The sequence below is a fragment of the Canis lupus genome, chromosome 4 (genome assembly GCF_003254725.2).
Source record: "Canis lupus dingo isolate Sandy chromosome 4, ASM325472v2, whole genome shotgun sequence".
Taxonomy (NCBI): Eukaryota; Metazoa; Chordata; class Mammalia; order Carnivora; family Canidae; genus Canis; species Canis lupus.
The window spans coordinates 71,400,961-71,427,096 of record NC_064246.1 but is presented as its reverse complement, the minus strand read 5'-3'; the positions used below and the strand labels follow the sequence as shown (position 1 = coordinate 71,427,096).

At 52.7% G+C, this 26,136-nt stretch overlaps 1 protein-coding gene across 2 annotated transcripts; it reads right to left on the bottom strand.

The window, feature by feature from the left end:
* Nucleotides 1–651: 651 nt before the first annotated feature.
* On the bottom strand, nucleotides 652–25,846 carry GDNF (glial cell derived neurotrophic factor). Of its 2 annotated transcripts, none has more exons than XM_025436346.3 (3): nucleotides 25,595–25,846; nucleotides 20,905–21,081; nucleotides 652–3,294 (listed from the first exon to the last, which is right to left on the bottom strand). In XM_025436346.3, the coding sequence occupies exons 2-3, from the start codon at nucleotides 21,053–21,055 to the stop codon at nucleotides 2,810–2,812; spliced, it is 636 nt and encodes a 211-aa protein (XP_025292131.1). In that variant the 5' UTR covers nucleotides 21,056–21,081; nucleotides 25,595–25,846; the 3' UTR covers nucleotides 652–2,809. The 2 variants fall into 2 exon arrangements, with proteins under 2 accessions (XP_025292131.1, XP_025292132.1); XM_025436347.3 differs by having other exon boundaries at nucleotides 20,983–21,081; nucleotides 25,595–25,845.
* Between the last annotated feature and the right edge of the window lie 290 nt (nucleotides 25,847–26,136).

Sequence of the window (26,136 nt, the reverse complement as noted above, 5' to 3'; positions counted from 1 at the left end):
TGAGCAAGGCCATTGGCCAAACTGTGGGCTGTGTGCTGGTGAGGGGAGGGCCTTCTAGCCCAGGGCCTGGCCGACGTGAACGCTCCGGATGGCCGCCTGGGCCAGCTGTGGTCCCCAGCACGCGAGAAAGGACAGAAATACAGGGAGCAATAGAAATGAGTTTTTATTTGTAAAAAGTTACAAAATGATATTGTACAAAAATAAAGTCTGTAGAGAACTTTGGTTGTATAACACAAACGACTGAGACAGATCAGAGAAGTCAGAACTTCCAAAGAAGTGCACTCCTTACCGGATCAGATGGTAATCGCAATGATATAGAAAAAAATCACAAACTTTACCCTTGTGTGGATTTGGTGGAGTGATTCGCTTCAGTTAAAACTTGCCTGTGATGTGTAAGTGATGCTGGGAACAAGTTATCAACATCTGCTGTATCCTAGAGCCCCTGTGAGCAGGGACTCTCCATGGGAATCGGGGGGCTGAGGCTGACACCTGGGGTCGCCAGCCACCAAATCTGCCAGGATTCTCTGACCCGGACAGATGACCCTGGGGCTGCGTCAAATTGTGCTTCACGAATGACCAGACAGGTGGGTCTGTCATTGTTTTAAGCAGGCTGCTCTTCTGCGAGTTCCCCATGGTGGCCACAGGATGGAGGGCTGGGGGGGGGGGGGGGGGCGGGGTTCTTTCCCTTTATTTCCAAGTTGTGCAAGGGAGCAGAAAAGACAGGGACAGAATGATGGCCAGCTTGGGGCTTAGGGGAAGGGATGTCTGGTAAATGCTGCCTCTTGGCTACTTTGCAAAATTAACATGATTATTTGAGGGAGGCCAGTAGGTCATTTCATTGCTAAATCTGTCATACTTTAGGGCTAATGGCCACTCGGGTAGTAATAGATGATTTCCTTGATAAAGATCCCTTTATGAGACACGCAACAAACTCTAACATAGGGCCCAGTGCATCGTGCGGGGCTCAGCTGCCAGGCAAACCCGGCTCCGGGGCTCATGTGAGCGGCTGGTTCCCATCCTACGCCCCCTCCCCTCCAGAGGCTGTCAGCACACAGGTAGGAGGACACTGTGCCTATGAGCCTTGCTGTGTGGATGTGGCTGGGCCAGACACGTGTTCCTCGTCCTCCCTTCTGGGCCACCTTCTTCTGACAGGGACGGCCACTGTGGCCCCAAGGTGACAGCCAAGGGGCTTTTATGGCAACCAGGTAGATCCCATTTCTGGAAGGCCGGCAACGTGCTCCTTGGCTGCCCTGGGCACGAGCATGTTTCCCTAGAAGGCGGTGGGTGGATGGAAGGATGGAGGAAAAGTCTCCACAAGTCAGGGCAGAACCGTGGCTACCTGTTAGGATTTTTAGTTTACTTTTAGGTCAACACTGAATCCAGGACTACCTACTAAAAGGGATGTAACCCCTCATACATACGGTAATGCATATCATAGATAGATACATGTGGGAGGGAGTGAGAGCTACATACAACAGGAAGGGGGGCGTGAGGCACATCTGCTCAGCCATGGGGCAGTGAGGAAGTAAAACCAGTGCCAGCGGGCTCCCCAAGGGGGCCTGTTAGAAGCGCTCCTTCTGACACGTTCCATTTTTCAAGAATAAAAATAGGAAAGAAGCTGAAATCGGGGAGATTAAGGAGGGCTTTTAAAAAAGGTAAAGTAAGTGATTTTTGCCTAGCGAGAAACTTTTTAATACTTTGAAAAGCATGGACCCTTGTTCCCAATTAAAATTTCCTTTGTCACCTTTCTTTGCATTTTTGCGAGCACATGTACTTTGGCACCTTTGAAAAGAAACTTTAATAAATAAGGGAAAAAAGAGCAACTCATTAGTGAACGGTAATAAATAACAATAACTTAAATCTCAATAAATATCTTCTCTATATTTCTGTATCTGAAACAGATGCATTGCATCGAGTAGCTTCTCTGGTCACTGGTGACCACGCATAAACGGAGCTGGGGGTATGTAACATCTGTCTCTCTGTAAACCGACAGGCCCGGCGGGTCCCCCTGCCCCGGGGCAGCTGGGGGCCTTCCCCACTCGATCTCCTGCAAGAATGCTGCCGAAAACCACAACTGGTTTCCTGTTTCCAAGGACACAAAGGAAATACCTTCAGGTTTGTTTTTAGTCTTGAGGACCAACTTTTGGGTTCCCAGCCAACTTCTTCCCACCCCACGCACCATGTTCAAAATCCATCACCGACCGTCCACAAAAACTGCTGGCTGTAGCAAACCTCGGGCCTCAACGTTCAAATTCAAAGGTAACGATCTCTTGTGTCTTTGCTTTTTTGTTTTGTTTTTGTTTTTCTTCCTCCTCTCCGGGGTATGTCTCCGCTGAGTGACAGAAAAATAAACCTTTCTTGCTTTCAGCAGTGAAACGTCACAAGGAACGACCCCAGGATTCCCGTTTCCTGGATGTCTCCAGACAAGGGAAAAGAAACCACAGGAGATACACTGGTTTGGTTTCAAGTGCATCCGCCACTGCGCCCGCGCCGGGCCACGGTGGGCTTGTCGGGTGGGAGGAAACACCCACCCGGGGACACCAGCCCTGAGCTTCTGGTGACATGGGCTGCCGGCCGGGAGGGTCCAGGTGGCTGTTTCCACTCCCGTCCGCTTCTCCGTAGCTGGATCTCCCTCTACCAGGCTCCCCCAACGGCTGCCTTCCTCCTCCTCCTCCTCCTCCTTCCTCCTCCTCCTCCTCTGCCTCCTTGGTCCTCATCTTTCATTCGGGGCAAACATTTCCTGGGAACCTTGGTCCCTTTCTTTGCACTGTAGCAGGAATGCAATACACAGCAGTCTCTGGAGCCGGAGTCAGATACATCCACACCTTTTAGCGGAATGCTTTCTTAGAATATGGTAAACCAGGTTGTCATCTAAAAACGACAGGTCGTCATCGTAGGCGATGGGTCTGCAGCAAGCCTGCCCTGCTTTGTCACTCGCCAGCCTTCTACTTTTGGATAAGTTTTTTAATATTTTGTCGTACATGGTCTCGGCCGCGTCGCAGGAGCCGCTGCAGTACCTAAAAATCAGTTCCTCCTTGGTTTCGTAGCCCAAGCCCAGGTCAGTGACGTTTAAATGTATCGCAGTCAAGACACAACCCCGGTTTCTGCCCCTCGGGCCTCGCCGCCCCTTCCCCCTGGAATGTTCCGGGCCGGCGGCCGCGGCCTGACGATTCCGCTCTCGTCTCGCTGGCACGGCCATTTGTTTCTCGGGTGACCTTTTCAGCCTTCTGATGGTGGCCTGAATAAAATCCATGACGTCATCAAACTGATCAGAATAGTCCTCCGGCACGTTTGCTGTTCAAGGAGAAAACAGACAAGGTCACATGAGGCGACCGGGATGGTCTCGAGCAGTTTCTCTATCCAAGTGCCTCCGAAGGTCAGCCTAGGGGGGACCCCCAGCCACCCCAGCGGCCGGCCAGGCCCAGTGCGCGCCCTCCCCCCGAGCACAGAGGCTACAAGGCACCCAAGGCTCCACAGAAGGAAAAGGATCCAATTCAAAGAGGAGGCCAGCACGGCGGGTGACACGCTTCCCTGCGGAACACAAACCCTCAGCAGCGCGTCTCTCGTTTGTCACATCGGGCATTTGTAACAAGCCTGTGCTGCGGTCGCTGGGAGCAGGCTGGGCCTTGAAGGCCTCGTCCTGGCCCAGACTACGAGCTAGTAGTGGCTCTCAGATGGAGGGGCCCGGGAAGGGGCTGGGATGCTCACTGAAATGCAGGTTCCTGGCCTACCCTCTGGGGGAGGCACGGGGAGGCGCCAGGGAATCTCCATTTTCCGTGAAGTCTGGGGTAGGTGGCCCGCGGACCATAGTTTGAGAAACCCTGTCTTAGAGGGTGAGAAAGGGATTATCTTAGGGCGGGAAGTCTTCCAACATTGCTGCTTTCACCCGGAATAACGAGTACTCTTCCCTGGAAACTTTCCCCCTCTCGACACCTCTGGGCAGCTGGGTGGGAAGACAATCATTTTGATAAAAGAAATGAAAAGCTCATGACTTCATCTGTATGTTAAAAGTTCCTTAAAAGCTTCCTGAAAACAGCCTACTTTTCACTAACAGAGAGACTACCACTTCCGTGGAACAGAATGACTTAAAAAAAAATGGCAATACTGGAAGAAGACATTTAAACGTATCAGCAGTAAATGGAAGGAGACGCTGTTCGTGGAGCGAGGCCAGCCTCTGCTGCGGGCTGCCACACGACCCCTGGGACCTTTGCTTGCACACGGGACAACAGATGGGCACTTTAGGGAGATCACACAGAGGAATAAGGGGGCGTTGCTTCTCAGATGTTTGAGAACCTTGGGTTAGGGCATGAATTCCCAATCTCTTGGGGTTTCCGGCTCTGTTGCAGCATTTGCTTTGGCTGATCGAGTAAGAGGTGAGCAACTATTTGAACAATTTAATACATTTCTAAAAGGAGAAAGTCATTCAAACCCCTCATTATTAGGTCCTAGGCCTTTTATGCTTCCCTTTACCAATTTCAGGTAATTTAGCAAGTTTAGGGGTGTATGTGGCTTAGACAAAGATACCTCAAATAGTTGTGGGCAAGAGTGAATGTATTTTGCCAAGACTATGGTAAAGCAGAGAAGGATTCCTCTGTGCCTAACCCATGTGACATTGTTTTGTCGTGGGCTGATTGTTAAAACAAAGGTCAGGTATCCTGTTGCGTAAAACAAAATCCAACTTAACAATATCTATTGATCAAGCGAAAGGTCTATTGATCGACCCTGATCTTTCGGTGTAGATTATATAGAATATATATAATATAGGATACATAGCAATGAAAAGAGTGGAGATTGTGTGGGCTCCCCAGAACACCTCGTGGTCTGAGATCTCGGATTTGGTGCTGGACAGGTCCGGTGCCTGGATGTCACGAAGCTGCTCCCACCCTGGTCTGAGCCCCAGCACCTCTGTCTGGGTTACCTCTGAGCTCCCTACCCTCTTTCAGTCTATTTTTCACTCAGCAGCGGGAGCGATACTCTTTAAACTATAAATGCAAGTCATGTCCTTCCCTGCTCCAGAGCCAAAGTCCACCCTGGCCTAAGGCCCCACCTGACCTAGCCACCCCTTCTCGTCCAACCTTTGTTACCTCTGACCTTCTCTTCTACTTTTCTTTCTTCTTCTTTTTTTAATTTTTTTAAAGATTTTTATTTATTTATTTATTCATGAGAGACAGAGAGAGAGAGAGAGGCAGAGACACAGGCAGAGGGAGAAGCAGGCTCCATGCAGGGAGCCCGATGCAGGGCTCGATCCCGGGACCCCGGGATCACAGCCTGGGCCAAAGGCAGATGCTGAACCGCTGAGCCACCCAGGTGCCCCTGCTTCTCTTTTCCCTTACTGTCTTTCCTCCAGCTTTCCTGGCCTCCTTACCGTTTCTCACACACACACAGTTTCTCAACCTTAGCCTGACTGACATTTTGGGCAGGGTCATTCTTTGCTGTGGGAGGCTGTCCTCCTGCATTGCACGATGTGGCATCCCTGGCTGGGAGACACCAGGAGTATCCCCTGACCCTTTTCTAGCTGTTGCCACATAGCCCTGGGGGGCAAAGTCACCTGGGTTGAGAACCACATATCAGACACAAGCAGGAACTCAGCCTTTGGGGCTGGCTGTTCCCTCTCTGCATGTAACACTGTTCCTGCACGGCACCCAGTCGCCCCTCACTCCTACATCCCCTTCAAGTCTTTACTCAAATGCTCCCTCCACCAAGTCCCATCCTGACCTCCCTGTTGAAAATGTAATGTGTCCCCAACCCTACGTCCAGACCCCCTGCCTCCCTTCCCCGCCCCCCACCATAACACTATTTTCCCAAACACTGTGCAACTTATTTCTTATGTTTTTTATTTATTGTCTGTCTTCTCTGATAGTAAGTCACCTCCAGGAGGCAGGGACCTTCGCTTGGCTCGTTCACCAGCGGATCCAAGGGCCTAAAATAGGGTCTGGTCCCTGGAAGCCCTCCATGATTTTTGAATGAAATATGGCACTTTGAAAGGGGAGAAGAAGGAGTCTTCAGTGTTTCAAGGGGACACTTGGGTTAGGTTGGCAACCACACCGTAATGAAATAAACGGCTCCAGGGTAATAGCCCACGTCCTGCAGGAGGCGGCCATGCCCTGAGTGCCACCTCATGTCACACCTGAGAGTGAAATATTCACCTGCAGGCACACTTTCCCCATCGGCTTCAGGCAGCACTGACCTGCTCTCTCTCACTGTCCGCCTCACTTGGAGTCTGGGAAGGGGAGGCGGGGGTCGCTTCCCTCAGGGGAACCCAAGTGGGAGGGAACTGAGTTACTCACCTCCTCCGAACCAACCCCAACCGCTTTCTAACTGGACTTCCTTAAGAAGTTCCCTTTCCTTCTTAAAACACAAAGACCTTTAAATCACTTTGGTTTATTTTGAGGAATGAGCTGTTTGTGCTATTTGTGATTTTTTTTCAGTAAGAAGCTCTGAAGAGGAAATTAGGTGTGCTCGGTTTCAAAAAACTGAAATTGGAACTTCTAAAATATATATATATATATATATATATATATATATATATATTTAATTGAAATACAGAAAATGTCTCCATGTTCCCCCAAAGACCCTTTGTTTTACAAGAGGACTCACTTGAGGCCCCCCACCCCCCTACACACCTTCTATTCAAGAATTCCTGAATAGATCAGTCACTTAAGAACCTGGGGACATAGAGAGTTAAAACCGATTCAGAATCAACTGAAGATTAATCAGAAATGAGGATGAAACATTACTATAATCTTAACAAACTCACGGGAAAACATTGGAGTTGTAAAAGTTTAACTAACACTGGTTTAGAGACTCATTAATTTATGCAACAGTAAACTACGTACTTTTATATTACTGGAATTATAACAACAATTTGAATCAGCATATATAATGTTCTTATTTATTGCCTGACCCTTTCAAAGTTCCCAAAAAGCCTTTTCCCTCCTTTTTATGACATTTTGACTGAATGGCTTTTTGTCCATTGGTTTTCCTTGCCAGATAAAAGAGCACCTTGTTAAATTGGAATTTCAGATAAATTGCAAATAAATGTTTAGTATAAGCCGTCCTAAATAATGCTTGTGACATACTTATACTTTCTTACAAGAACGTTTAGTTCCTTAGTTTTAAATTCCAGTTGGCTTTTTTAGGGTGCTGAGCGTAGCAGTGTGAATGCACCACCCACTTATGCTTTTGGGTAAGGTGGTGAACAGATTATTAATCCTGAATTAAAAGGCTTACAGGAACCTGCGAAGCAGTCAATAAATGCTCAATGTTAAACCGAAGGGTATAGCTAATAAGAACTTTTCCTTTGATGGGAAAATCCCCCTCGTGCCTGATTGTTAATATGGAAATATTTACTGAAGCCAGGGTTTCAGGCCGTAGGCAATTCTTATTGAGCCCAAGGGTCTTTCTTTTTTCCCCCTTCCCTTTTTCATTTCTTCTCCTTCTTGAAAAATAGAGCAAAAAATAAATATTTATTTTGCAAGTTTTACATGGACATGAATTTTGAAACCAGAAAAGGGTAACATTATATTTTCCAAACCACAGAGCAAATAGGCCTGTCTCTTCTAACTAAATTCCTAATTCCAGGCCTTTTGATGCTGACCGAGTTCACTTATAGAGAGGCGCCTTAATTTATCAACATGAGGCATTTCGGGGGCATGGGGAGCCATATGCTTCTCTGTGCCTGTCCTTAGAAATTCTGCAGAGGCCTCGAACCCCGCGCCCTGGCAAGCCCGTAGCTGGCCGTATCTTCCAAGAATTCACAGAGCTGAAGGGAAAGAAGGGGGGCGGTTAGGGTTTGGATTAGTTCCCTAAATTAAAACTTAATGGCATATCACTTTCTTCTTCATCCTATAAAGAGCTTGGCAGGATGTCAGCCATACAAACAGGCCTCGTTAGTACTAACTTTGATAGTAAAACACTTGCAAACCACAGAAGAGGAGCATCATTTTTAAAAAATAGGTCAAACACTTGCTCATTTCCCAGACTCACTTGGAGGATATGTCTCAGCAAAGCATATCCATCTAAAAGCTAAAGTTCTTGAAAAATCAAAATGCTCAGATGCATTTAAGTGATCCTTCAGTATGCAACCAAATATTTTGGCATTATTCTCTTTAAAATATTTTAACTTTGATGTGTCCTCTGTATAAACAGCGTTATTTAAACAAATGAAACCTTGTACCGGGGGAATATTTCTGGGAACAAACCGTTCACAGCAGAGACCTTGCCCCTCCCTCGATTATGGGCAAAGACAGTAAAGTCACCTCAGGAACAAAGGACGGGGATATTGACTAGTTTGTAAAGGTAATTGAGTTTTTATAGGAACACTGGTAAGGACTCCGAGTACTCCTTGTAACAGCCTAACGAAGAAGGACCGAATTCAAAATTCTTAGTGAAGCTGGCTTTCAGTGGACCACTCTCCTAAATGTTAGATTTCTCTTAAAAGCAGTAGTTTAACTATATTCTAATCAAAGGGGTCATTTTATATTCGTATCAGGTTGTCCCCGTCGTCCTCGCCTCGCCTTCGGCCTGTCTCCAGCCCACCGGCCCAAAGGGGAGGCAGCGCAGGGTTGTCTGTAAAGCAGTGAGAAGAGCGCAAGTGGGCTCTGAGGACGGAGGGAAGGTCTCTGAGGCTCTGAGGGCTCCAGAAAAGAGGGGGCTGGGTCCTAGCACCCACACTACCCCCTCTTAGAGGAGTCGTCTCCCAGGTCAGTCAGCCTCCAGGAGGCAGGGGCCCCAGAGAAGGGGCCCGACTATCTCTTGCTCGGCGGAGGGCCAGCCTCTGGACTCCCCTGGAAGGCAGCCAGCTGCTCTGCACTAGGAGGGCAGCGGTTAAAACACGGAGGACCCTGGCTGAGCGCCTGATTAAGCCAAGGCCACACAGGTGACAGGAGCATCTGGAACCGGTGCCCAGATGGCCTTAGTCCGGGGTGGGCTAGACCCTGGTGGGGCTGGGGTGTAAGGCCTCGGAAAGCCATGCCCGGGGCCGCTGAGGTGCTGGGCAGCCCATCCTCACAGGTAGAGCCTCCTGGAAAAGGCTGTTCACAGACAGGAGGCGAGGGAGAGATGTCCTGGGGGTGGGAAGATCGGATCTGATATTCTTTACCCACCTGGACCCCTGGTAAAGTACCAAGAGCTCGGTAGACCAAGCACGTATATGACAAACAGAGTCTCTAGCTATCTATCCACGCACACATAGGCACACATATATGTGTGCGTACACATGCGCACACGCACGTCTGCATGAACAGAATCAGCCTGCATGGTTGAGAGAACTGCTCAAGAAATTCCCAACTCCTGTCAGTCTTTGGAACACATTACTTTCAAGTTTCAATGAGATCCGAACATGATTTGATTTCACTAACGCTGAAGTATTATAAGAGCTACTTTAAAACTTTCCATGTTACAAAATTTCATCATTCTATATTTAAAATAACAGCTTCTGTGATGCACTTAAAAATACTACCGATATAAAGGTGGGACAGATGCCTCCTTTCATACAACATGAACTTTAAAGCCCGAAGACATCCCTGCAAGGCTCGGAGGGGGTGGGGGGCTGCATACTATCTTGACTTCACAGCTTGGGAAACGGAGGCTCAGGGAAGATTAAAAAAAAAAAAAAGCCACATGACTCACAAATGTGGATTCGGTTGGTTTAAAGTTCAACCTTGTTCTAGGGCTTCCTGCCACCTCTTTATTTTTAAGTACCAAAAAAAAAAAAAAAAAAAAAAAAAGCTACTACCATGTAGCTTTTTAAGTCTTGAGGCACGTGGTAATTTACTCTGAACAAGTCCAAGATCTGCTGATTTCACCAGATCCAGGGAGAAATCCACTTTCTCTTGGAAAATTCAGGATGAACTGAGTCACATGAAGTAGATTCTCCAATCAGGCTGCCAAGGCCCACAGAATACAGTAACTTGTCTCTGAAAAGGGAAAAGCCAGGCCTTCCAGCGGCATCTCCCATGCCCTGGTTCTTGCGTGTCGCTCTAAGGCAGATCTGGCGATTTCCCAGTTAAAACCGGAAAACCAGCAGCCAAGGGCGGTGGCAGGTTCAGACAGAGAGGCCCCATCTCCGGAAGCTCCTCAAACTCACTCTGGCACCAAGTGATGAGGCTGTCGCCGCAGAGCTAGCGAGAACACAGCCCCAAGTTCCAGGCTGGGGCCAGTCCCTGACCAGTCTCGCGACCTTGGGGGGTCACTCAGCCCTCCTGTGGTCAACCAGCCGTTCTCTGGGGCTCTCCCCAGTGCTAAGGCCCTAAAGGGCAGCCAGCCTCCGTCTTGGGGCGGGGGGGAGTGCTGCCAGACGTTTGTTTGCAGTCATCTCTGTCAGGGTGTGGCCCCCCTCTGACAGGTGCCCCAGCAGCATTCTGCCCAGGGCCCCGCGAAGCCCCACGGAAGGGTATTTTAGGGTCTAGCAGTTCTCACCCTCTTCAGTTTACCTCCTGGCTCGGCGCGTTGGTGACATTTGAAATAATCACCACTAAGTGTCTCTCAACCCCTCTTCTTCCTCTGCCCTATGCAGGAGAGGGGAAATGATGTGCAGAAAGGGCACCTAGGTCCCAGGAGGCGGCGCCCCTACACCGCAGTCTTCACCTATAAAGGAAGGGATGGGGCCGATGACCTCTGAGGGACAAACTAAACCAACGTGCTATCAGCCTTCCATCTCCATCATCTGAAAGTCCAATCCTAACCTTGCCATTTTCTTAACAATTTCGGTTTTATCCATTTCTGGTTTTGCTGCTTCAAGCATGTGTGGGTCGTACCTACAAGGCTAGACTCACCCACTGCCACTGCTACCAAATGGCTCCAGCCTGCCCCGCAAGCTGTTGATGTTTGTTCTTGACCTTCAGTGACCTCTGAAATGTGTGGTGTTATTCCATGAGAACGTTCCAGTGAAACTCTGAAAAATTCTACAGTTTTCTCATCTGCCATGATTTATACGTTAATTTTGCCACTTATTTGAATTAATCAAAACTAAAAAGCCTGTAGGTCACTGAGCACCAGGCTGCGGACGCACGTCACATTAGGTAATGATTATCCCTGCTTTTCTATTTTAGAGGATCCACCCCGACCCAGCGTTAGATAGACCATCCTAGTCACTGGGTGCTGTTGGGTTAACTTCAAGAGGGGTCTATGGCATCTATTTCCCTAAAAATAATCACCAGTTGAGGCAATTTACTAAGTCACTGTGACCATTGCCAGAGCTACCAGTGCATTCTCTTCATGACCAGTGGTTTGTTGACAGTAAGGCATGACATGGGTTTATTTGAAAAGCCTTTGCGTTATAAAAGCGCCAGTGTTTTGTTGTTTCAAAAAAGCATTTCTGGATCCTCTCAAGGCAGAAGAAAAAGACCAACTACAACGCAAACCATTTCAGAATACAGAAAAAAGGAGCCTTGGGTCTACTTTTAAAAGCCACTTTGCTCATCAAAATGCCATTTTATTTACCATCTCCACCTACTTTGACCAACGTCACACGTGAGAATTAGTTATACTATCTTGGATTTTCATCCTACAACTTCAGAAAACTTGTCGTGAGGGTAATGGAAATTATTCCATGAATACAAATAGCCAAAAAGTCCCCACTCAGGAAGAGACAGACAGTATATTCATTTCGCCATTCGGGTTCTGATTGCCCTGCTCTGATTTCCACCTATGTGGTCCGCGCTTTCATTATCCTTATGTTAATAATTTCACAGTGATACAGCCTGGCTCCCCCGGAGGGAAATTGCCCATTCTCCTGCTTTTAAGTCACAAACACACCCACCAGGGTGTCCATTTGTTAACTAATCCGTGAACACCTGCTGTGAGCTAAAAGCACTCCACAGCCTGCAGGAAACACCCCACGCTAACGAGCACGCCGGGAGCTCACGCGCAGGGAGCCCGCTGCTGCCTCCTTAAACACCTTAGGGAAGGGTGAGCGAGGTACCCCGTAAAACCAAGCACACAAAAAGCCACTTGGGAAGCTAGTCCCTTGCGGTGTTTTCAGAGGCGGGTGGTTTCTGAGGGGAAACTCCAAAGGGACCCGGCAGCAAAGGAACCTTGGCTTGGCCTTCCCACCGCCCGAGGCCGGGGCGCCAGAGGGCCCTGGGGTTCTGCGCCCTACTCCCCTCAGCCTTCGGGCCGCCTGAGCAGCTGGCCACGAGGACTGCCTGCCCCGGGGGCGGGGGGCAGGGGGGGTGAGAGGAGAATAGAGCAGGTCAAAGTGCTCCCTATCCCTGGAGGCCGTGTGATGGGCTCCTGGGCCCACGTGAGGAGGGGCTCCCCACGCCCCATGCCAGTGAAGGACTTGGCTGGCACCTCAGGGTTCAGGGAGCCGCTTGCGCATGGCTCCCAGCCGACTGCACCCCCCCCCCCGCGCCCCAACAGCTGACTTCCCCCTCTGGCCCTCTGCAGAGCCGGCTGCCCTTCGTCCAGGCCCGCTCGGCCGCCTGACCCTGTGAAGTCCCCATTTCCCCTCCAAGTGGGGCGAGTCCCGCGTTGCCCACAGTGGAAGGAGGTTCTCGGCTCCGCGCCCCAGGGCATCGGCCGGTGGCACCTGGAGCCTCCGCGGTGGTCTGCGGTGTGGCCCCGACAGCCACGTCTACACCGCGGGCGGCCCTGAGAGCCTGGAGGAGAGGGCCTCTGCTCTCGGTCTGGCCTGCGGGCAGGGGAGCAGGCCTGGGAGCTGGGGCTGCCTCCCCTGTGCTCTCTAGGGACCCCCCACGTTAGCCCCCACACGTGGGCCAGCTGCGCGCCCAGGGATGCTGCTCTTCTGTCCTCGATGGTGCGGGTCGGTGTCTGCAAACTGAGGCGCCTGAGAACTTCCTGCGCGCGGTTTCAGAGCGGTCGCTTCCACACGTGCTCCTGGGGACACTGGTCAGGCCGCGAACACGCCGGCGGCCCCGCTGACCATCAGCCTTGCGGCCCACGGGCCGGCTGGGCTCCGTGCACACCTGCTGTCCCGGGCTGGCGGCGCCTGCAGGTGCCACGGGGACAAGCCGGGCGGGGTGGCTCCTGACTGGAGGCCGCGTCATCGTGAACTTAGCATTCCCAGGGCGTTTACCTGAGTCTCACCACACGGACGTGGTCACGCAAGTCCAGATGGATCGGAGTGTGCAAAACAGCAGCTGAGACATCCCACAGTTTTCAAAACGGTCTATGCCATGGTGAGCAAGGGCTTGGGAGCCGGTCTACAGGAAGGTAAAGAGGCAGCGGATCAAAGGCCACGTGTGGCTCCTGATTACGGGAGACCCGCTACCGGGACTGTTACTGCCACAGCTGGGGGCCTGCGTGCGGTCACCTACTGGAGAGCGGTACTGTCGGGCTTCCTGGGCCCGAGAATTCAGCTGTGGCCACATCAGGTCGCATCCTTGCTGTTGGAAGGTACGCGCCGAAGTATTTGGTGCTACGTTTGCAACTAATTCTCAAGTGGTTCAGGGAAAATAAATGAAGCAAGATGCAAACAGGAGGTCAGTCTCGGTAAAGGACACATGGGTGTTCGCTGTACCATGACCTATGTTCTGTGAAGTCCCACGCGAATCAACCAAGATATACTGAAGTGGGTGGCTCTGTATTTCAGTCTGGCCAGATACTCATGGCGAGGCCCCGGGCTTTATCTGTCTGTCCATCTATGCATCCATCTATTCCTCACGTGACCAGGACCCAGAGGTGTGATGGTTGTCACGGATGTACATTAACATGTGTCTTTGAACTGGAAATGAAGTCATGTCTTTTCGGACCAAAAAGTTAATTTATCTGGGTGGATTCGTTTGATAGTTTTCCCATGAATTGAGTAAGCTAAACCTGCAGCTCTAAGATTTCACCAAAAATATGTCTGGAGCACACATACAGTTCCCTTTCGGGCTGGAGGTTACATCCGGTACAACTATTACACTTCTGATTAAAAAAAAAATTTAGGTATCCTCTTAGAAGCACATAACAGATTGTCAACATTCTTTCTTGCAGGTTTGCAGACAAAAAACTTTTAAGACTTTTAAAACCATGCCTTTCCACCTCTATCACCTTATTAAAGTCGTGCAAAAAGTGGGTTTTGTGTCTCCTGAGCTAACTGGTAGATTCCCAGTGTGACCCAGGTCTGTCTGTGCAAATCCACTCCTCTGCACACTGTGGACACTCGTGCAGTCACCCAGGGTTTCCCATGTAAATGCCCCCTTTCCCGGGGCAGAGCGGGACTGATCTGAGCACAAGTACCTCCCAGAAGGCCTCCCAAATGCTGTCAGCCTACCAAACATGCAGGCAGGCCTCACCTTGTCCCCAAAAGTTAGGGAGCCCCCTGTCACTGCACAAGCATCAGCGGTATAGGCGTCCGTACAGAAATTCACGTTTCCCTCCTTAAAAGCTTCTGGTCTGGGCTTCAAAGCAGCCATTAATAATATAACCTAGGTCCACGGCCACCCAGATGGGAATGAAAATAGGGCTTAGGGGACGCCTAGAGGGTGCAGTGGGTTACATGTCCAACTCTTGATTTCGGCTCAGGCCACGATCTCCGGGTCCTGAGATCAAGCTCAGTGGGGAGTCTGCTTGAGATTCTCTCTCTCCCTCTGTCTCTCCTGCTGGTGCTCTCTAAAATAAATAAATCTTTTTTTGTTGTTGTTGTTTTTAAAAAGGGTTTAAAGAAAATTAAATATTCCCTACTTCTATTAGTTTGCTCTTTTGATTTCCTTGAAAAATCTGTGTTTCAAGGTTAGTGAATGTATTTTTAGCAAGCCAGTGTTTGTGTTTGCTTAATCTACTAATATGGGAGCACAGTCTGTGTAAAGCCAAGAAGCCCTACTGGCTTTGAGAACAGAAGCCTGAGGCCTGAACTCTGGTTTCGCCACTTACTAGATGTGTGACCTTGGGCAATTCTCTAGGACCCATTTCTTCATCCATAAAACGGGGAGAAAGGTATCTCCTCCTGTCCAGTAGAGCTCAAACTTATTCAATTTTCTGGCAAGATATAGAACTTATTTGTTAAAAACTGAGTCAACCATGTGGATAGCCAAGAGGTGCTATGACGCTAATTTTAATATTCAGTCCGTATTTGTAGTTATTCACGTCCTTGAGGATTAATAGGTTGATTCAACTGTGCCTCTGCCTAGAAACGTTTTAAAAATGAGGACCCAATCCTTCAAAATGAAAAACATGCCTATGCCACAGATTCCGCCCCTGAGCAGCCTGCGTACCTGAGTAACTCTTGCAGCAAGACAGCTTTGCTGCAGGATCCCACTCACAGCCACCTGCCTGCTTGAGACGCTCCAGTGGCGCCCCACTGCCATCAAAAAACAGCAAACCCGTCTTGTCCTGGATTTTTACAGCATCTCATAATCTGGGTATCACCTACGGAGATATCCTAAATTTCACACCACTTCCGCCACCTGTTCTCAGCACTTGGCGACCGGTCTGGCCTCCTCCTTGTATTCACCACCTGCCCCTTCCTCATATCATGGTCATAAATTTGCCCATGCTTCTCCTTAGTCTGGAATGTGCCTTTCCCCCCTTCCCTTCCCTTCCTAATACCCATCTTTCAAGTACCAGCTCAAATCCTCGCTCCTCCCTGAATCCTTTCCTGCTATGATCTCCAAATCCCAGTGACCTCATTGCTGGGAATTCTTACCATGACCTCAGCTAATGTAAGCCCCTTGGTAGACATATCTGTCTAACAATCCGCCCACCCACCCATCTGACTCTCCACACTTTATAACTAGACCATAAGCTGTTTTAGTTCGCAATTTTGTCTTTCTGATGGCACGCAGCACCTACTGCATGAAAGATATTTAATACTTGCTTCTTAATGAGTTCAAGTGATTAATTAAAGACTAAGGGTTTTAATTGAATGAAGGTGCTATGGACTGTTAAGTGCTAAAGGAACAAGGATGAAAGGGATGTTGGGGGGAGGAAAGGCCAGAGAGCTTTGATTTTTATATCAGTGAAAGCAGAATCTTTTAAGCATAATTCTTAGGCTGTTGGATCAGCAGCAGGTCCTAAGACCGGCCAATCCAAATTAAGCCTGAAATAGATTTCTCTAAACAGCAACAGTTTGATATTGGTCTCCAGACTGGGGCCAGAGTAAGATGTCGGTCTCAGACCTCAAGTGAGGAACCCATGCCTCCTGAAAGGGTCTGACATGCAATTTATTGATTTTAAGAGTGTCATCCCAAGGGGCACAGCTCCTGTCCAGCTTCGGTGCTTTATTATAGCACCGCTCATTGACATAGTCGGTAAAGCAAGAAGAAGCAATACGTAGATAGTGCTGAGTCATTCCAAATTCTATATCCCGTAACATTAGATTTGAAAGCTTAACATTTAACCAGCTTCTAGAAGCTTCCTTTGCTGGATAACAACGGGCTGAACATTTACTAGAGTTCACTGAAAGTGTTTTGCTGGGTTTCTGGAACATCTTCAGTTAAATTAAGCATCTTAAATATCCAGCAGGGATCACTTAAAGCAGAAATACTCAATACAGGTGGTCTCCAGCCCACACGTAAGGGTCCACCTGCCGTGGCTCCCTTCTCCTCAGTGGGAGAACAGGGTCTCCCTGACGTGTCCATGGGAAGCTGGTGGTAAAATTCCACGGGAACTAACTATGTGGGCTCAAGAAAAGGGGGGAGGGAGGGAGTGTGAAACCTGGGAAGAGCCAGGGGGAGCAGAATCCCAGGTGAGGCCAGCCTGATAAAGTGCAGACCAGATGACAGACTTCATGGCCTGCAACGGCCTCCCTGTGGAGGCCTGCATTTCTTTCACTGTCCATACTATATTGTGCTGCTCCGAATTCCACCATGTAGAGCTACGTCTTGGCAGAAGCTGAAGTGAAAGCGTGAGGTGGGAGGAGGCTCTCATCGGGCCGTGGGAAGGAGGAAGATGGCCACTAACAGCTGTAGTACTTGCTTCTGGGCCATGGGCTTTACACAGCATTATCTCATTTAGCCCTCGCAGCAACCCCAGGAGACAGTTGTAAGAGTGTCCCAATTTTCCAGACGAGGAAACTGAGGTTTGAGATATTAAGTAACAGCTGGTCATGTGCCAAGGATGGGATCCAAACCCCTAGTCTGATCTGATGCTGTGAAGTACAACTCTTGCTTGGGGGGGGGGCTCCCTGATTTCTTGCTCTTTGCCTTCTTTCTGCAACTTATGGGATCTGGCACCCTGGTAAGAGGCTCTAGCCTAATAATATTGTGACTCACATTTCAGTTACATTACGGTTTATGCCTAGATTTGTGTGGGTCGGCTCGGGAACTGGATGGCTTGATTTAGAAGATTGTTTCCAAAGGAAATTTCATAACTTGCTACCAAACTGGTGGAATATAATCCCATCGTATTACAATATATTGTGTATTACCTGTAATTATAATTTAACAATGCTCAATCTTTCTTCGGGTTGGCCCCTAGTCACCCAAGAAGGCTGCCTTCCTAGCCCAAGGCTATTCACATTTGGTTTTGGTTTACGGTGCCACCGAATTGTACCACATTGTGCATCTACCAGATAGTGTGTTCCGTGCAGGCAGAGACTTTTGCCTGTTTTGTGCACCAAGGATTCCCCAGCACCTAGGACAGAGCCGGGCACACAGAGGCACACATGAACTGTTTGTTGAATGAATACATGCTTTTAGATCACAAATTTTAAAACTACATGTACTTTGTGCTTTTGCTCATGACACACATTTAGGGGTGTCATACACGGCCAGCATCTGGCATGGGACTTCGATGAACCAACCTTTGATAAATTCAGACAACCTCGTGCAACAGGGTTTTAGTGGCTAGTTGAAGACCTTCCTCCCAAATAAAGCGTTTTCCCTCGAGGTAGCAAAACCAGATGCTCTGCTCTGTGTTCGGTGGTCTGGGGACGCCCTGGTCTCAGTTTCAGCCCACCTGCCTCCTGCCAAGGTGGAAGTCTTGCACTCTGCACAAGCTGCTTTACCATGAGGAGCAGAAAAGATTAACTTTCAGCTCTATAATGCTATGATATCTGCTAATTTCACCTTCTAGATTCCTCCTGCCTGCCCTAATCACGCTTTGGAGAAGACGCTGACAAAAAGCAAAATAAAAGAACAGAGATAGCTCAAGGGAAAAGGATGCCCTTGGATGCCCTCACAGGGAAAACCACAAGTCCTTGAGTTTAGACAAGTTCATAGCTGCCACAGGAGGCAACCACAGCCCATTTATTTTATAGCCAACCTGTAGGCAAGCAAGTAGCCAGTTTCGCCTTTTCTTTGGGTCGGTTCGGAATAGAATTCTGGCCGTTTCATTTACACGGGAAGCAGCACAACACACTCAATGTCAAGGGTGAGGGTGGGCAGTCTGGCCCCCTTTGAACAGCCAGGAGTGGTTAAGGTCGTAGGAGAGCGCCTTTACTCAATCACTAAGTCACAAGCATTTGAAAAGCAGAGGGACTATTTTCAAATGAAACTAGTGACTGATGTTTTTCTACATAAGCCTTAACCAGTTGCACGGTGTAAAGTGCAAGATATAAATGTCAGCACTGTGATGGGAGCATGTGGACGCTGGTTGAGTGTTCAAAGTCTGCACACTGTCATTATGCTGCCTTCCTGCACCGACAGCTTGCTACCGAATTGAACATACCTGGAAAGAAGTCAACTTGGCTTAGAATGCAGCTCAGTTTCTCTTTGGGAACGTTTCTGTTTCAAGTGTCCTTTAGGATCTATTGGGTCTTCCCATAGATAAAACAGAATTGGGTTTGTTCTGCTGGTTTAAATGTAAATAGAGTAGTAGGACTCTCGTCCATTGACGATTTAGCATCGGTTTTGGGAAAGGGAAGTAATGTCCCTTCGCCCACCTGTCCTTTGCACACCCCCACCCTGCCCTGATTAGTAGATTGATGCTATCTTGCTTGCTCTGTCACTGGTTGTATCTTACATGTGGCAGAGATTTTCTCAGGGTATTATCAAGCAATAATCAAATGATTCAACCCTGACCATGCATTAGAGTTACCTGGGAACATCTAAATTTCCAAATGCCCAAGTCACACCCAAAACCAATTAAATCAGAATCTCTCAGGGTGAGGCTCAGCATCAGTATCCCATTAAAGATCCGTGGGTGATTCCAGTGAGCAGGGGGTCTCTCCTGAGTTTTTTCCCAGAGGACAGTTAGGGCAGAACCATGAAGGGCATGGACGGAATCTCATAGCCACTGGTGTTTGGGAGAAGAAAGGCCTCCCCTTACTGCATGGTTGTAACTGTTCACTGAGTTCTAAAGTAAGTAAGTAACTTGTTCAAAGTCAGAATTAGTTAAAAGCGGAGCCAGGACCAGGGCACCTGAGTGGCTATCTGTTGAGCGTCTGTCTTTGGCTCAGTTCATGATCCTAGGGTTCAGGGATGGAGCTTCCCATTGGGCTCCTTGCTGAGTAGGGAGTCTGCTTCTCCTTCTTCCTCTGCCCCCCCTCCCTTTGCTTGTGTTCTCTGTCTCAAATAAAAAATACAATCTTAAAAAAAAAAAAGAAAAGAAAAAGAAAGTGGAGCCAGAACCAAGAGCCAGCATTAAATAAGCCTAGGTAGACAGGATACGAATATGCTAATTAAATTTCCATGAATTAATCAGCTTCATAATCAGGCACAGCGATATTTCTCCCGAACATCCTGGATAGAGATCTATTATCTAACACTGTGTCCCTCTTCCTCTGGCCTAGGCTGTTTGAGTGAATGAAAAGCCACTTAGCTCTCATGGCCACCATTCTGAAGACAATGACACTAAGGGGCATTTTAAATTTAAGTTTCTACTGGAGAAACATTTATATACACCAAGGTGGGAGTTAATGGCTGAAACCAAAGCCTTTAAAAATAAATTTATATAACTAATCGACAGAAACTCCTGGAGCGGTTACTTCCATTTCAAGGGATCAACCGTGTTCTTTTTCTAACTCTAAGTCACTCTTGAAGTCTTAACTTGCCTTTAAAAAATGCATTTCTCCTTCATTCTTGGGACTTCTGGAAGATGACTTTATTGTTGTAATTAAGCGTAAAATAAGCACATCACATTTCCCGCACTGTTTTTAGCTCAAGGCCACTAGGTTTGAGGGACTCTTGCATACAGCTGACTTGCTGGGCTGCTTCTGCTCTGCATACGACTTCAGTTTGTTTTAAGTGCAAAATAGCTAGAGGGATAACGGAAGCGGTTAAGACAGGGTGACATCCTGACTACAGCTCACTACTGCTTTATTTTGGGGTTGTGTCAAATTTTCTCTTGCTCCCTCTCTTACCTACATACTTCCCCCAAAACCTCTAACTTGTAGCACATGCACATACCTTGCTTTATGCAACAGATACATTTCTGAAGAGAGGTAGGCAAATCACATCAAACCTTAGTTGAGAGGCCCCAATAGAGTGCTACCTAACACATTTTTGAGAGGTAAATCACAAAATTTATTGGTTTACTTATTTATATGGTCTTATTATTTTATTTTTTTAAATATGGTGTTCTCTTAAGAGTCAGTATTACTGTCCTGTGTGGAGTGAACTCCAGTTTTTCCCCCCCTATCCCCTGGCTAGCACTATTTACCCTTAAGTCTTTCTAGAACCGGAACTTTTCTGAACAGCTTTGACACTGCCCAGATGCTTGTCCTGGAAATCGAGCCCCTTCTGTGTTTTCTCTGACTCTGGCTCGGGTTTGGAAAACCTCAGCCTCTCCCCTTCCAAGGGCAAGGGCAGTTTAGGATGGAAATGCAATGGTTTTCAGAATCCCAGCACAGCGAGGCACACCCAAGCAGATAAAGGGGTTTGGAAGCAGGAAAACAAGAAACAAGAAACAAAAAACAAAACCGGGAATGCGCTGGGCGACGGGAAAGCGGAGACCGCGGGCGGGGGTGTGCGGTCCTGCGGCGGGGCGAGGGGTCCGCGGCCTCGGGCGCGGGTGCGTGCGGGCGGGGGTGCGCGGGGCCGCCGGCGGCCCCCGGCGCGGGGAGGGAACGGTTCTTACAGTCACTGCTCGGCGCGGAGGGCGCGCGGCGGCGGCCGAGGGAGCGGTCTTCGGCGGGCGCCTCGGGAGGCCTCTTACCGGCGGGCAGCGGGAGGGCGGACGCGGTGTGGAGCAGCACCAGGCAGACAGCCACGACATCCCATAACTTCATCTTAGAGTCCCGTCCGGCGGCGGCACCTGCACGGGCGGGGGACAGACCCGCGGACGCGCGTCAGGCCGGGGCGCGGGGCTCGGGGCGCGCGGGGCCCCCGCGGAGCCCGCCCCCGCCCCCGCCCCCGCCGCCTCCTGCGCTGCCCGCTGCGCCCCGGGGCGCGGCTAGCTCTCGGCCTCCAGCCTCCCGCCGCCCTCCTCTTCTGCCCCCCCGTCCCGGGGTCAGGTCTCGGGGGGGCCGCTGCCCCCGCGGTGCCGGCCGACGCGACGACACGGGTCCTGGCGCGCCCCACTCCCGCAGCCGTCACCCCGCATCCTCCGCCCAGGGACCCCCCCACCCCCACCTTCCGGCGGCTTCCGGGGGTCCCGGGAGCCAGCCTTCCACCCGAGCAAGCGGTCAGCTTTTCATTTCTGGCATGAACGCAGGGACCCCTTGCCCGGGGTCCCGATCCCGCCGTCGGCTGGCAGGGGCAGGGCTTGGGGGCACCCGCACCCCGCCCGCGCGCCTCATTCCTCCCACTCGTTTATAGGAGGGCTCTGTCGCGGCCCACCGGGCTGGTGGGGACTCGCGGCTTCGGGCCTGGGCGGGCACACCTGCACCACGTTACTTCCCAAAGCATCGGCTCGGATGAAAATACGACTTTCACCCCTTAAGGTCATGAACATTAATGTACGAAAGACGCGGGGGGGGGGGGGCATAAAGTAAGCGCTTTAGCATGTATTTTTGCATTTGTCTCGAAAATTTTAACCCTTCACGGTATGCACCCCAAGGCCCTCTAGCTTCTGTAGGGTTCGCAGATCCTGGCCCCAAAGCCCCCCTTCCCCACCGCCCCGGGCCGAGAGTCTCGAGCTCCCCGCGCCCCGCGTGCAGGAGGCTCGCACCCAGCCGCGGACGCTGCGGAGGCGCACGAGCAGGGGGGAGCCTGCAGCGCCAAAGGTGCGGAGCTGGGGCTCAGCGTTCTCGGCGAGGGGGTTCCATTGGGCTTCTCAGCCCTCAAAACCCCTAGAAAGGCGGACTACGGAATCGCATTGGGGGGCGGGCGAGAAAAAGGCGCTGTCAGCTCAGAGCCAAGCCCCACCCAGTTGGGGGGTGTGGAGGAGACCCGGGCACCTCGCGCGGTGGTGGGGCCCGGTGTCTTCCTAGTGCCAGGGTCCCAGTGTGCAAGGGAATTCTAGGCGGAAACTCCGAGATTCATGCAACTGACGATCCCCCCTCCCCCCCGCCCCCCAAATGCGGTTCTAAGGGAAATCTCCTTGAACTTTTTCCACGGGAGAGAGTAACACAGTTTCCAGGTAAACGCAGCATCGTGCCCCGAGATCCCGGGCTTACCCGCCTCCCGTCCAGCGGCCCTGCCCCCATCTCCACCCAGGACTCCCGCCCAGATTGCCTCGCAGGCCACCCCGGGAAGCGTTTAATTCGGCCGCCGCCTCCCACCGCCGCGGAGACGAATGCATTTTCCATCCCTCGGGCGGCTGTTCGCTACGCAGCTGTGGGCCTCGGGGTGTTTGTAGGGAACTCCGGGCGCCCTGCGGCTCCGGGCAGCTCGCGCCGCGGCGGCTGGCTTACAAACCCGGGGAAGAGCCAAGGCTGTGGGTTCTGGCGCCCGGGCCCAGGCACCCCCGCACCCAGGCCGTGCAGAATGGACGCGCCGGCGGGGGCCGGGGGCACCCGAGGCCTCCCGCCCGCTCGCCCCGGGGCCAGCTCCAGGCTGCGCGCGAAATGGCTGGCGGCCCCGAGGCCGGGGAGCCGCGGGGTTAGGGCGCCAGTCCAAGTCGCGGTGCCCGCCGGCAGGAAGCGGCAGAGGCCCCAGACTGCCCTTCCGCCTTAAGAGGGGTTTTCCTTTTTTTTTTTTCCTGCTTGGCCGACGCAGAGCTTTTTAAATTGGACGTGGAGATCCTCAATTAGAAGTGTGGAGAAGCTGGCAAAAGAGGTGAAACCGTGGAAAAGACTCCGCTTCGCGGGAGGAGGCTCCCGGCTCCCGTGCCCGCTGCAGCGCAGGCCGGGAAAGCGCCCCCCACCTCCCCGCGACGGGCAGGGCGCATCCCTCCCCCCGAGCCCCGCGGGGCCGGCCCCACTCGGAGCGGCTCTGTAGTCCCCGGCATTTGCAGGCCGGAGGGACAGGAGGGGGCTCGGGGCCGAGCACACACACAGGTCCCAGGAGGAGGCTTTTCTCAGAGCGCATCTGGGCCCCCCGCCCCCACCGCGCCGCTTCCCGGTTTGTCCCTTTATCGCTCTCTCAAAGCCCAGCCGCGGGACGTGTTTCTGCTGCAACCGGCCGCCTTGGCTCCGCGCGCGAACTGCTGGACGCGCTGCCACGTGCGGTAACCACGCTCTCCTCCCGAGGCCAGCTCCGCCAGGTGCCCCCGCTCGCGTTCTCGTGCCCCCCAGCCTGCTCCCCGCTCTGCGCCCGGGCCCCGCGCGCCCCGCAGAAAGGAGCGCGTCGCGGGCGCGGGCACCTGGTGGTCCCCAGGCCCGCGGCGCAAAGGGCGCCCCGGGGAGCCGGTGCCCGCAGGAGCCGCGGCTCGCGGCGGGGCGCTTCTGGGTTCCCAGCACCAGGGGGCACCAGAAACCGCCCGAGTCCCTTAGCGCCCCCGCGAATGAGAGGCTGCGTCGTCATTCGAAGTCTAAGATCCGAGAACAAGCACCCCCGCCCCGTGCCCCTGCCACAGTCCTCCCCACATCCAAGTTGCCCCCCGGAACTTCCGGAGGCGCTCACCAGCCTTCCAGCTTTCTGGGCTCCCACCCTCCATCCTCTCTCCCCAGCTTTCCCCTTCCCACCTCACCTGATCTGGTTTCTCGGTAACCTGCTTTTAGACTGCCCCCTCCCCCCAGGTCCCCCGCGTCACCTCGACAGCTTCCCCCGGGGTGAGCGCCCCCGCACCTTCCTCTGTCTCGCAGGCTGGGAGGTTTGTTTGGGCTTTGCCTTCAGGATCCAGGTCTCAGGGAGAGACACGGGAGGCGGGGGATGGGGGGGGCGTAACTCGGGGGGTAGGGGGTAGGGACAGAGGTGGCTGAAAGATGTCTTTTTTCTTAAGCGTGCCTCGTGTCGTAGCCTGGCGGAGGACTGATTTTACCCAGACTGTTGGGCCCAAGACCGGGGGAAAGAAGGAGAATGAGGGACGTTTGCTGCATGCAGTTCTGGGGAGAAATCTCCCTGATAAGGGGCCCGAGGCCAGATTCCAGGTCCGAGGGACCCGAACCCCTGTGCGCGAGTGCACTGGGGACGCCGCGGGCTCCCTGGACACCTGACACTTGTAGAAAAGGCGCCACGGTCCCCCCCCCCCCCCCCCGCCCCAAAGCGAATGTGAGGGCGAGGGTTGGTCCGGGCCGGCGGCAGCCCAGCGGCCCCCACTGAGGGCTTTGCAGGAAGAGGTACGTGCGGGAAGTTGGAAGCTGCATTTCTTTTTCGGGATACTTAAATGTATATTCAAAGTGCTGTGGAAGAGTCTAGTAGCTCTAGCACATGGGCGGCAGGGCCGGAAGAGTCGTGTTTGTCCCCGCCAATGAGCAAAAATGTTGGGAGCACGGGGTTGGGCAGCCTCCCCCCCCCCCCAGCCGGGGCGCGCACTTCGGCTCCGCGGGCGGGTTTGCCACCCGCCAACCCGCCAACCTAGGGAGGCGCCCGCGGGGCTGGGGGTTCCGGTGCGAGTCCGCTCCCCTCCCCAACGAGGGTTCACTTCCAGCGGGTGGGGCTGGTAAACCGAACCGCGGCGCAGTCAGCCCAGAGGTGGTGCGAGGTAGTGGTGGGGGGTGGCACCGGGGAGGTGGCACAGAGTGACAGGAGAAAAGAGGTCATTAAAGCAATCACTTCGGTGGCCTCGCGCCGACACCGAGGAGTTTCAAGGAGCCATTGGAGGCGGAGACCCACGTCCCGGACGGTTCGGGCGGCCCCTCTCCTAACCTCGACGGGCATGGCTAGTCGGGGTTGCGGGCGTTAGGGAAGTGCAAGCAACCGGGTCCTGAAATGGGCGAGGAATGTAGCTTTGCAGGACGGCGCCCGGAGGAGGGGAGCCCACTATTTTTAGGTTCTCAGCACCTTTGCAGCACTCCCTCCCGGGGTGTGCGCCTCCCCTCGGAGGACAGACGCAAACAGGCTCGAGAGTAAGTTACACAGCCCGCAATCCTACGTCGGCAGCTGCACGTCCAGCTGGTCGCGGTGGGTTCAAAGACGACCCCAAACCCACACCGCCCCGGGCCTTGACGGAAGAGCGCCCCGCCGAGCCGGGGAGGGAAAGTGACCCTCTGGGACATTCCGGGGTCTGTAGGCGTCGGAGCGCCAGAGATGTGTGCCCACGTGGAAGGGCGCCCGGCGTCCCCGCAGGGCCAGCCTCTCTCCATCCAACTCCTCTGTCTCCTCTCTGCCCCCCGGCGCCTCGGTCCCATCTAGTCTTTCCTCCTTCCGACTCCCCGGCCGCGCGGGGGTCCAGCCGCGCCCCCTCCGCCCCGCGCGCCCCCTCCGCCCCGCGCGCCCCGCAGCCCGCCCGCCCGCGACCCCGGCGCCATCCGCCCCCTTCTGCCCCGGGCCGCTCTCCCACTTACCTCGGATCCGGTCTCCGCAGACCCCCAGCTGGACATTAACTCCAGGAGCCCCGAGTCCCAGCCAGGAGCCCCATCCGGGCCGAGGGCAGGAGCGCAGAGCCCCGCCCAACAGGTCAGGGGCACGAGTTCGCAATCCTGGGGCAGCGAGGGCGCGCGGGAGGCGGTGGCCAAGACTCCCGCCGCCGCCGCCTCGAGGAGGGCGAGGGACGCCGACAGCTCCCCCGCCGATGCCCTGCACCCCCGAAACCGAGGTCCGGGCAGCCGCCGCTGCCTTGGGTGGGGGGGTGACACGGCCGCGCGCGCCGCGCTCTGCGCGGGCCCGGGGCGCGGCGGGCGGCTCAGCGGCGGCGGCCGCGCTCTGCGCCTTCTCGGGGCGCAGCTCCTGGGAGCACGAGATGGGCCGGGCTGATGCTGCCGCCGGAGCTGAGGTCTGGCCTGGAAATCCGGTAGAGACACCACGTCAACCGGCGCGGGGAGTCCCGTGAAGACATGAGGGCGCCAGGAGCGCAGGCTGGTCCTTGAGAGCCCGGGCCGGGGGGCCG